We start from the raw sequence: 12,191 nt of genomic DNA, 5'->3' as shown, positions 1-12,191 counted from the left end.
CCTGTGATTTGGAACAGTATTCGTATTTCAGTACCACTGCCCCAGCCCCAGGATGAGCTGCTGGAGGGGGGCTCGAGCCTGTGGCAGCCACCGAGTGGCACCCAGACGAACTCGAGCAGTCAGCAGCACGGAGCTGCCCTCACTGAGCTGCCAGGGACGGTGTTTTGGTCACACTGATGGCAGTCTGTCACCTGGCTGCTTCCAGCAGGGGGTCTGGGCCCTCCGGCTGCACGTCCAAGGTTGGAGTCATGGTATTGAGGATGAAGGATGTTAGGTCCGGCCCCCACCCCCCACAGTGCCCAGTCTGGAGCACACTTGACTCCTGTGTTTGTCAGAGACATGAATGAAATGAAAACAGGGCATTTGATGTAACCAGGGGACATCTCTGCATCACAGCGGGAAACGTGTGGCAACTGGAAAATGGGACAGGTGCCATCGGCACGGCTGCCATTACGGGAGATGCGCCCCCCCCCCCCCCCCCCCCCGCCGCCCCCAGCAGCAAGGTGGCTACAGTCTGGTCCTGCAGTGGGGCTGCATTCAGCGACCTTCCACTTGGATCTGTGTTCCAGAGCGGACAGACTGGACTCTTGTGGGGGAGAGGCATGGACACCAGTATGAAACAGTCCCCTGGAAAGATGAAACCTTTTTTCACCACTTAATATACTTTATGCCCTTTCTTTCCTGATCCAAGAGCCTCACGAGAATGAGTATCCTCTGCAAAATTGAGTATACTCTTGTGTGAAGTTCCCTCTGTGGAAGAGCTTCCCTCCCTGAAAGAGGTTAGTGCAGGTTCCAGAAGCCCCACCCAAGGTGCCAGAGTCTGGATGGTGGGAGGTGGGTGGAGAGCAGCCGTAGACCTTGAAAGCTGACTCCTTGAGCTTCATGAGCTAAACTAAAATATGAACCTATATTTTGGAATGCTGACACATGTCCTGAACATTTTGGTGCTCCCCCACCCCGAGAAAGTGCTGAAGTCATGATCAGAGGTGGTTCCGAAGTTGTTTGCTCTTCGGAACGACCGGCAGGTCTCTGGAAATTCCATCCAGTGCAGTCTGCGCGGGACCTTTCCCGCCCATCCCCTGCTCTATGTCTCGTTTCTCAGGGAAATGCTCTGTCTCCTAACACCCACATCTGGTCCACGAAAGTCCCAGTAGATGAACCTGCAAAACATACCACTAGTCAGACCACGTTTCCCACTGTGTGCCCACTGGCCTCTCTAGCCCTGGGTCTTAGAAACAGCCTCCTGGGCTCTTCTTCCCCCTTCCGTGCGCTCCCTCCTCGGGGCCCCTGGTGCTGCTCACTGTTCTGCATGGCAGCTGAAATGAGCCTTGAGGACAGAAGTTAGAACTTCTGTCTCCAGGTGATCTTCAAGATCTGTGGCCCAGCTCTGGTGCCCTTCGGCCCTGTCTCTTCTCACTCTGTCCCCTGGTCACTTGGCTTCTGCTGAATGGCTTCTGCTGAGGTGGGAGCTTATCCCACCTCAGGGCCTTCGCACTTGCTGTTCCCTTGCCTCGGCTGAGACAGTGGACGTAGATCCCTCTGGCATATCACTCAGGTGTCACCCTAGCACAAGAGCCCTCTGTGATCACTTTATCTAAGAAATAATCTCCAATCATGTTCTTCCCCTGTGACTTCTGTTCCTAGCACTTGACACAGCGCGATCTGTTAGTGTGTATCATTTCTTCTTCATCTGTTAGTGTGTATCATTTCTTCTTCATGAGCGGAAGGCTGGGGTGCAGGGACTTAATGTTGTTGGAAGCTGTGTCCTGAGCATTAGGACAGTGGCTCAGTAACCAGCTCAGTGCAGTCTGTCCCACATGTGAACGGATGGTGGGGAGCGGACGGTGGGGAGCGGACGGTGGGGAACGGACACCGTGACTCCGGTGGCTGAATGGGGACAGGAAGGGCAGTGAGTTGCTTCCTGTCTTCATCAGGGTGGCCTTCGTCAGGTCTCCCTCCTGGTTCCTTCACCCCTGCAGTGGGAACAAGGAAGTATTTACGCTGTTTCCCGGGGAGGCTCCGCCCACAGGCCTGACCTGCAGCAGGCGTGGTGTGCCCTGGGTTCTGATCCAGAGGGCAGACTGTGCTGTTAGTGGTGCTGCGTTTGAGCAAGATCTGGCCGGAACAAGACATGACATGACAAAAAGGAGATACGCTTCTGAAGGCTCGAAGCAAATACGGCCCCACACTGTGATGGGGGAGAAAGCCCTCCCTGGGTGCCTGTCGGCACAGACTCTGCAAGTCTTTGCTGGGGGAGCCCCCCTCACCCCCCACCCCCGGCCAGCCATCCCTCCAGGGCCTCGTATGTTGAGCATTACTGGCGTCTGTCTCATGCTCGGTTGCTTCTGAAATGTCGCATGAAAGGAAGAAGGGCAGAGGATCCTTTTTCTGTGCAAAGAACAAGAATGGCTTTTAGAAGCCAGTGCGGCTGGGGCAGGGCTTGCGAGGGGCCATGGCTTCATGTCCCATCTTGCCTGGGTCTCCCGGGGCGGACTCCTCCCCACCCGCATGGTTCCCGTGCCTGAGCGGACTTTCTCCGGATGGCCATTTTCAGTTTATTGTTATGAGCTTGTGAGTCATTTCTCGTGAGCTGCTTATGAATGTGTACCTGTTTCCCGGCTTCCTGTCACTTAACCACAAACACCTTTCAGCTAATTGTTAATGTCCGGCAGCGTGCAGAGTGCTCTGGGAGGATGGCTTATTCACCCGGTGCTTCCAGCCACTGACTCACATTCTCAGGACACTCCCCTACCCCTGCTGGATGCCTTGACCCGGGATGGGACGTTGGTCCCACGGGTACACGGGGCTGCGTGCTCACGTCACTGGGGGGCAGGTGAAGGGCCCCGTTCATTACTCGTGTTAGCGGTGCAGATGGTGAAACTGATTCTGAGTTTCAATACCGTGACTCCTGAGGAGGGTGGAAGCTGGGCCTGACTCTGACTGCCGCGGGGCTGCGTGACCTGTGCGACCCGGCCTCTGTTGGTTCAGAAAGGAGGACACCTGCAGAAGAACCCCATGTGCTGGGCTTAACTAGAAAGGGTTTGCCTCCGGGCCTCCACACACGTGCAGTTGGCGAAAGCGTGCTTATCTGCAGGCAGACAGCGGGGTTGGTGTTCCGTCTGCCAATAACGGCATTACTTTGTGTCCTTGCTAATTTAATTAGAAAGGGAGCTCCATCTCAAAAGCTCGTGCATGAGTCATCGGGATGCTCTCAGCTTCATAGTGCTCCTCTGAGTGCTCCCTGGGACTCCTGTCTGTTACTCCTTGTACAAACTCTGGGAAAGCTGCACATGGTAAACGGGAGGTTACTTTCCCCCTCCGCCTCCAGTGCTCTTCAAAACAGCTTTGGAGTGACTCACCAATCATGTCCTCCCCACAGGGCAGATGGACATCCTCCCAGGAGCCAAGATGGATCTGTTTTCAAAGGCAGGCGAGGACATTTTCTCCTGATTTCCTAAATCACTTCAGGCTGCCTGGGCGGTTGGGCGGGGGGGTAGGTCTGGGCTGTGGGGTGGGGAGCAGGGAAGAGCATTCCTGCAGGGGTGTTGCCTTCGGGGGTCGGAGAGTGGCCAGATCCGTCTCCAGAGCATGGGCCTGAGACTCCCTGGGGATGCCCCTCTGGGAAGTGTGGCCCCTGCCCAGAGAGGAGAGCTGGGCCTGCTCTGGCATCTCGGACCAGGGCGGCCTGCGCTTGGGGCCAGCCACAGAGCTGCCCTCGTGCGCTCAGGCCCCATCCCACTCTGTCCCTTGCTCCATCTGTGTTGTCCAACTCTAGGCTTGAGCCAGTCCTGTGGGGACATGGGGATGGGACAGACCCCACTCTGGGAGCTCCTGTCGGGGCGCGTACATGCTGCGGTCACTCCCTTTCTTCCCCTTGTGGCCTGAGGTCCAACCTTGTGGTATCCTCTCTCCTGTTATCAGAGTTTTCTGGCTGTGTGGCCTTTGTCCCTGATGGGGCTGGTGAGGTGGTGTGTTTCCACTTCTGAATTTTCCTAAAGACTTCTGAGTAGCAGGCTGGGACTTTTCCCTCCATGGCTCATCCCTGTCCTGTTGTGTCAGCCTTTCTGCGAGCTGTCTGAGGCCCCAGGTTGAGGCAGAGGAGGCGTTTGTTCCTGTCTGCCTTGACTCAGCCCTGGGCATCAGGGAGGTCGCCGGGCGGGGTGTGGAGAGAAGTAGAGCGTGACTCCCAGGGAGGCCATGGCCTGTGCCATGCAGGCCCCGCTGGTGGAGCTGTCGAGCCCCCCTACCCAAACACACACAAGGGCATGCGCCCCGGGCCCTAGGTGCGGCATTTGGCATCCTGTCGGGCACCCCACCTCAGGTGCCCACGAGCCATGTGCTGAGTTGAGTGTGAGCAAGGAGGGTTTGCTGGCTCTTGTTTGCACAGCTCAGGGTTGGCGACCTGAAGACTCTCCGGAGTTGCAGCGAGCGAGCTGGTGAGGTGATGCCCTTTAGCAAGGGCAGGTGCCATGAAGTACAAAGTGAGGTCTTGTTTTTATTCTTGGCATCTCTTGAAACTATCACGAAAAATTTCACGCAAATGAAACAAGAGAGACCTTAATGCGTGTGGGTAGCCCCCATGCCCATCTCCAACTTTCAGAACCTCGTACTTTTTAGACTGTGCCCACATTATCAGTCCCCGGCCCAACCCTCATTTTCTGGAAAATTTAAAACAAATTCCAGATACCAGAGCTTTTGCCCATAAACACTACAGCATGGATTTCTGACACACGGAATCCCGTGATCATACTCAACAAAATGAAGAATTCCTAAGCATCAGGTCATGGTTTAGGGTCTCCCAGTGGTCACAGAAACACACAGAACACACAGTAGTGTGTTCAGATCTGGACGCTGGGATTGTCAACGTATCTACATCAGCACCCGTGGCGGCTCGGCCCCTGGAAGGAGCTGATCACTGTCCTGGGCGACTTTTCATTCCACACCTGACTGCTCTTAGTCGCCTGCTGTCTTTTCAGCCCATTCCTTTCAGCTCTGATTTCCCAAAAACTGGGAGCTGTAGCTAGTTTTGATTTTCAGCTGAAGGAGAATACTTCATAGATTAGCCTTGACATTGTAAAGTCTGTGCGATCTTCCTGAAGGAAGAGATATTGCTAAGGAGAAAGACTATCTCCCATCTTCGTTGGTTTCCGATAAATACACGTAAACTGATGCCGGACATGCCTCAGGAAGCCACAACATTTAAGCCGTTTAAGTATAATTCACATTAACCGGCAGATCCCAGGTTTACTGCTGACCTTCCATACTTCTCAGGATGGTGCGCGGGGAGGGAAGGAAGCGCTCCATGGGCCGGGCTGCTCGGGGCTGGCAGCAGGACTCACTGGGGGCTGCCTGTTGGGTTGCCCTGAGTTCCTGGGGGCACCTGAGTGGTCCTGGCCGCCAGGGCTTGGGCACTGTTGGCTATGGTCTGTGGAGGGCAGGCAGGCGGTGCCCAGAAGAGGGCAGGTTGCTCAGCAGAGGAGGAGGGAGGCTGGTGGTCCAAGTCCTAGGGGAGGTTGGAGGCCCCAGTGGGGTGGTTCAGACCAGGGAGAGGGCCTGGGGGGGGCGGGTTGAGTATTTTGCTGCCCGGATGAGGTGAGATGTTTCCATGTAGTGAGCCCCCTTTTATAATTTAAATGAACAAGGGTGTCCAATGTCCGGTGTGGGAATTGTGCAGCTCACTCTGGTTGGTTGCGGGGAAACGCTGGCATCATGTCAACATTGTAGGAAGGTACATTGGCCCCTGAATTCAGACCCCAGTGATCACCCATGACTTGCACAGTGTGTGAGAGCTGGTGCATGGTCGTGCACCCTACTGCACGCCCAGCGGGGTTGGGGGCGTGTTCAAGGGGCCAAGCCTCTCCTGCAGTGTTCCGTGCAGACACCTGCAGTGTTCCGTGCAGACACCTGCAGTGTTCCGTGCAGACACCTGCTGTGTTCCGTGCAGACACCTGCAGTGTTCCGTGCAGACACCTGCTGTGTTCCGTGCAGACACCTGCAGTGTTCCGTGCAGACACCTGCTGTGTGCTCTTGGTCCGGCGCTGTCCTCCTTGCTCCAGCCTCCGTGCAGACCAGGCTTCCCTTCCGTCTTCACTCAGGCCCAAGACAAGCCACTTTTTGCTGGGCAGGAGACACTCCTGAGTTGTGCTCCCCATATAAAGGCTTACCTATTTCTTCAAGACTTCCTTCCTGTCATACCAACACACACACACCTCCAACACAAGTGTCCCTACTGCGGGGATGTAACTTTTCTTATTAAGTTCATTTTTACAGAAACCCAGGCTTCTCTTGTTCTACCTCAGTCCACGTCCTTCATTTAGTGTCCCCTCCCGAGGGCAAGAGAGCTTGATCCCTACGGAACTAGCCTCAGATGCCCCCTCAGGCTGTGGTCCTTGTTTGGGACGGGGCATGTCGTGGCCGCACCAGCTCAAGGCTGCCTACGTTGGCAGAATGCCCAGCCTGCACCCAGGAAGCAGGACTCGCCCCCCGGGACCCCTGTTCATCACAGCACGTGTGGGAGCAACAGCTGATCCAGCGGCAGAGCCAAAGCCAGAGCTCAGACTGGAGCTCACACATCTTCAAGGGAACAACCCCTTCATGGGCATACATTCTAGCATGTTCCCTGTTAGATTGGAGTTCACATTGGAATAGATGACGGGGAGGGGGGCGGGGAAGAGGAAAGGAATGCTGTCATTCTCACTGCTAGAAAATCCGCTGACTGCTGCCTGGGCCCAGGGGAGCCCCTGAGACACAGTTAATTCTCAGCGCATCTCCCGGGCGGGCCTGTTGCTGTTCTGAGAAATGGGAGGGAGGAGCTCGAGGTCACGCCTTGGATGCAGGCAGAACAGGCTTTGAACCCAGCTGGTGGTAACTGCCATGGCCCTGGTGTGGCTCTGCCCTGTGTGCCTCTCTCCTGCCCTGTCCATGGGGACCCAGAGGCTGGGCTGCCTTCTGTGTCTGGTGTTCCACTCTGTGTCCCTGGGAGCAGGTCCATCACCCTAAGCCTGGGAAGTGGATGCGGAAGGGTAGCCGCTGTTGTCGGCAGCATGGGCTGCAGAGAGCAGCTTTATTTCAGAGAAATGTTGTGGGGACAGGGACTCAAACCAGCACCTTCCCAGTGGAGAGGCCGGACAGACACACACCGGCCCCATGACTGATGCCGATGGCCCTGGTGATGTGTCCGGTCTGTAGTATGTGTTGTCCCATGATAGGAACAGTCTTCCCTCTAAAAACATGCAGTCCCAGTCCAGTTATGAGGAGAACACCCGACAAGTCCCAGCCAAAGGACATTCTACAGAGTACATGATCTGCACTCCCCCACCCTGGCGCCGTCATTAAGAACAGGGGCAGGAGCCTAGGAGAAGTGACGCCCAGGGGTCATGTGAGAGCCTGGGTGGGGGGCTGGAACAGGGAGGGAAAGCCCAGGCACCTGGCATACGCCGGGGCTTCAGTGAACCAGAGCTCGACACACCAGCCTCATGGGAGATGCCCCTCTTGGGGGAAGCGGGAATATGAGAACACTCTGCTATTTTTAATTTTTCTGTAAATCCACAACTGTTCTAAAATAAAAAGTTTGTATGAGAAAATAAAAATGGATAGAAGATTGGCTGGAGTGAAGACTGGGCACTATTCCTGCTGCCAGAGACCTCAGATCCCACGACCAAGTGTCTGCAGGCCAGTGGCGCCCGGAGAGGAGGGGGCACTGCCCCCCAGGAGCTGGGAGGCGGCACGGTGCAATCCTCCCCTCCAGCCTCTGCAAGTGGCGCTTTACCACCTACATGAGGTGAGCCCCAAAGTGCAGTTTAGAATATTAATTTTTTGCGTTCTTTTACCTTCACGATCCTGGCATCCATGCTTGTGTAACCGAGAGCCCTTGGTTTGGGAGGCCTGGGCATGCAGGGAAGGGAGAGGAGGAGGGAGGGGTGAGATCAGACACAGCGCAGGTGTTTCTCAGTGTTTCTGTGCAGGTATAGCATTGGTCCTCACCAACAGGATGGGGCAAGAAAAAGAAATGATAGGAAAACCAAACTGTCACCATCCCAGGATCCTGCAGGTAGAAAATCCAGTTCAGATATGTGGTCAGAATAAATGAGTGTGCTGGGGTCCTGGGATACAAACCCGCATGCGGTGACTTAAATTTGCACTACTGAGGAGAATGGGCTGCTGAAAATGCCAGACACCTGGGGATAAGTCTAGAGATTTTCAGTTCCTCTGCACTTCGCGTTCTACAACATCTTTGACAGCAGCGAGGCGAAGCGCTAGTCCATGTCCACAGATCATATTGCTGTGATCCTGATCTCTCCCAGCTCTCTGTACCTACACGGTCCCGGACAGAGTTAGTCCCCTTCTCGCCCCTCCCCACCCACCCGGCTTCCCCTTTTATCTTTTTTCTTTTTCTTTTTCTTTTTCTTTTTGTCTTTCTGCATTTTGGAAGACAAGCTGATTCTAGAATTTATGTGGTAAAGGACCCGCAGCCCCCAAGATGGTTCTGAAGCAGAAAATAGGGACTCTTGCCTTGCAGCAGTTAGACAGTATGATTATTGGCACATATATGAACAAACTTGCCAATAGGACAGGGATGCAAAGTCTGACAGAACTCGTGTGCTGACCAGCAGCGAAATTAAGATGTCTTAGTAATGATGAGACGTTTGGCCGTCCTCACTGAAAAAAACCAAAACCCAAAGACCCCTACCTCACATCATGGGCAAGAGTCAAGAGCAGAGAGGTGGGGACGCACGGGAAGGGAAAGGCCACAGGACCTACAGGGTACAGTGCCATAAAGTAGCTTCGCAGCCTCCAGGTGGGGAAGCATAAGCTCTGAAAGGACTGATGGATGGGACCATCCAGAAAGGTCGTCTCTAAGATGGACGTAACTGCCAGAGAATCCGTGGTCGGAATTTGTAAAGAATTCCCCTGAGTCCGGACAAAAAAGACCACCCATTTTTTTTTTTTTTTTTTAAAAAGGGGCCCAAGATTTGAATTCAGAATAGTCTGTAAGTGCCTGGGGAGATGCTCGGTGACTTAGCCCTCGGGGAAGGACAGATTTCACCTTCTGGAGACACTCTTGGGTCCCCACCAAGTAGGACAGTAGTGTATGGACAGAAGGCTCTCCCCATCCTGTATGCGAGTCTTGCCCTTGCTTCCTCTGCTCGCCTTTCCCCTTCCCTTCTCTCCCCTGCCCTCCTCTCTCCTCTCCTTCCCCTGCCCTCTCTTCCTCTCCCCTCTTCTCCTGCCCTCCCCTCCTCTTCCTTCCTTCCCCTCCTCTGCCTGCCTTCTCCTTCCTCTTTACTGTCTTCCCTTCCCTCCCCACTCCCTACCACCCTCCTACCCTCACCTCTCCTCCCCACCTCTTTAGGTAACCTGTGTGTGGATTTTTCACACTGTAGTTTTATTGGTGCAAGAAACATAAATCTTTGTGCAGCGTTTAAGTGCAGACCCTCTTTGATTATGTACATCAGGGAAGGGGCTGAACCTTTTTAATTCAGTGAGATTTTGCTTTTGGTGTTATAGATGATGTGGCTGTTGTCACAGAAATTGCTTCAGCCTCCACGTTGTGCAAGTGCGGGCTGACCCACTCTTTAGGGCGGGGCCGCAAGGGGCTCTCCTGCCCTGGGGTGGCCGCCGGAGCTGCTTGGTGTGCCTCACGCCCTCTCCCTGTGGCGGGCAGCCCAGGTTCTCCTGGCCCGTGTCTCTGGTGCCTGTTTGACCTTCTCAGTGGGTTCCACAGATGACCTTAATGGAAGCCCATCATGGCTAGTGGCCGTGCCCTTCCCCACTCTTCATGTCCCAGGCCCCAGCGTTTCCAGACCGCAGAGCAGGAGGGTGTCCTCACGAGATGGCAGTGTTCTCTGGCAGGCCAGCGAGCACATACCTGGGATTGATTTCTTGCTGGCCCCTCAGCAAGGTATACCCCTGTCTAGTGTCCGGAAATTCCGTGAGTGGGCCAACTCAGTGGAGCCATACCTTGATTTTTTTTTTTTTTAAAGATATTATTTATTTCAATCTCAAGTAGGTGGAGAGGCAGGCAGAGTGAGAGAGAGAGGAGGAGGAAGCAGGCTCCCCACTGAGCAGAGAGCCCAATGTGGGGCTTGATCCCAGGACCCTGAGATCATGACCTGAGCCGAAGGCAGAGGCTTAACCCACTGAGCCATCCAGGTGCCTCGCCATACCTTGATTTAAAACACACGGGCGGTAACTTTTGGTTACACTAATAACCACATATCTTTTCACTTATACTCTGAGCTGATTGCATTGAGAGTTGATGCATCTTCCCACTCTAGTGTGGTTAGAAGTCACATGACACGGGGCAGCATTTATGCATTTGGCTTTGAAGTAATTAGACCTCTGGGGCTTGGGGCCGATGTAAAAAGTTCAATCCCAAACTCAAGGAAAGGTCTTTCTGTAAGCTAGGATGCTGGCCCGGTGCTGCCGCTGACTGCTCCCAGAATTCAGAGATTCCTCCGGAAACCTTGCTGGCTTCTTGATTTCTCAACTGTTTCTGGTTCTATACCCTTCACTCAGCTGGAAGCTGAGGTCCTCCTTTGAACCTAGCTGTGGAGCCCCGAATGGGATGGCGTTCCGAGCACCATGGCCCTGACCCTTTCCCACTGACTAACTGCAGCTTGATTAGGATTTTCAGAGGGGCCTTCTGGTGTTTCTGAAGGTATTTACAGTGGAATTCAAATTAAAAAAAAAATGTATATACTTTTATCAATTTTATATTTTCGAAAATGAAATTTTAATCTTATCCAGAAGCAAAATGAGTTTCACTTATGTATTTTCTTGAAAAAAAGTTCCAGAGTGCTTTTCGGTTACCGTCTCCAGGTCTCTCTCTGGGCAGTGATGGCGCTCATGTGGTGGAGTGCTAGGCTCACAGGTCAGCCCCTGGGCTGTCGGGGGTAGTCCTGGTCCATGGGAGAAGCCCTCATGCTCCTGGTCGGGGTGTTGGGGCCTGCTGTTCGCTTCCACAATATGACCCGGCCGGCTGGCCCTCCTGGCTCAGGGAGCCTGGACTGTCTTAGCCCCGGAGGTGCCTAGTGACCATTGGTGCTGTGGTGCTGTGACCATTGGGGTATGTTGCTGGTTTGGGGAGAAGAGTCCCAGGTGCCCTGTGGTGGACTCTCCCGGTTGCACAGGTGCGGGAGGTCCTAGTTCCCTGACTTCTTTGGGGGCCTCAGGCCACAGGAGCACACGTTCGGCTCTCCTCCAGGTGGTTGTTTTTGTCCTTGGATTGTGAACATTTTCAGAGACACGTGGGCTGCATAACACTCCATGTGAAGGGCGTGCGAGGGGTTACCCAGGGTGGGTGAGAAGCAAGGTTCTAGTACAGTCCGTAGATCTGATGTCACTTGCTTTGTCTGCATTGGGGAGCCCGGGGTGCCTGTGAACCCGGCGCTCTCTCCTTAAATCACGAGAGTGACCGCCACGTCAGCGTCCTCGTGACGCGCCTGTCACTGCAGGCCGGTTTACACCGCTTGTCAGGAGCTAATTTTAAACCCAAAGTGTGATTCCTGGAAGTTTTGCCAGAGTTTTCTTTCTTTCCTATCTGAGAGAATATGGAAAGTCTCGGGCAGTCTAAAAGCAGCCTGCTCCGGGTTTGGGTGGTGGCCAGCTTCCAGCTCCCATCTTTGCGCTCAGCCTGGAGAGACAGGAACAGGGCCGGGATCCAGGCGGGGAGAAGTGATTCTTTACATCGTGAGTACCTGGCCAAGTGCTTCTCTGAGAGCTGTTTGGGTGTCTTGGTTTCCTGGAGGCCCCCCCAGGCACCCCCACAGCTGTTTTCAGCCGGGCCTCCTAGGGCTGGGTTTCTGCGAACACCCCAGGCCGTTTGTCAGCATCTGGGAACAGGAGGAGCGGCCCCTGTGTTTTGATCCTCTCACTGCTTGTGGTCTGGGCAGAAAAGCCGTTCTGACGAACACGAGGAGGTGTAACGTGGCCGCGAGACAGACATGAGCCCCGACGGCCCAGCCGCACAGGCGTCCGGAGGCCCGGCTAAGCTGTGGGCCATCTTTCACTTGGGGGATATTTTGGTTGTTCTGCAAGGGGTTTTTCATCTTCTGATTCAGCAAATAAAAATAACGTGTGATGGAATCCAACCTGTTCTCCTCTGAAAGTAAGAAGGACACATGCATTTCCCTGTTTGCCAGGAGTCTCCCTGTAGACTCCCGAGTGTGAAGTGTTTGCATGGGAATGCG

The 12,191-nt window shown here is 54.4% G+C and overlaps 1 protein-coding gene across 7 annotated transcripts in view; it reads left to right on the top strand.

The window, feature by feature from the left end:
• HDAC4 (histone deacetylase 4) overlaps positions 1-12,191 on the top strand; it is a 288,152-nt gene that overhangs the window by 125,097 nt on the left and 150,864 nt on the right. Inside the window, exon 1 of one of the 7 annotated variants that reach the window (XM_032355371.1) lies at positions 8,992-9,076. The exons of 3 other annotated variants lie outside the window; for them this stretch is intronic. In XM_032355371.1, the coding sequence (XP_032211262.1) occupies positions 9,007-9,076 (70 nt within the window). In that variant the 5' untranslated portion in view covers positions 8,992-9,006. Of the gene's footprint in view, positions 1-8,991; positions 9,077-11,529; positions 11,692-12,191 lie in introns of those variants that run through there. 3 more of the 7 variants (XM_032355369.1, XM_032355370.1, XM_032355368.1) reach the window with 3 other exon arrangements.

Source organism: Mustela erminea, chromosome 8 (assembly GCF_009829155.1).
Source record: "Mustela erminea isolate mMusErm1 chromosome 8, mMusErm1.Pri, whole genome shotgun sequence".
Lineage (NCBI taxonomy): Eukaryota > Metazoa > Chordata > Mammalia > Carnivora > Mustelidae > Mustela > Mustela erminea.
The sequence above is the reverse complement of the archived record's forward strand: the minus strand, read 5'-3'. Positions and strand labels throughout refer to the sequence as shown.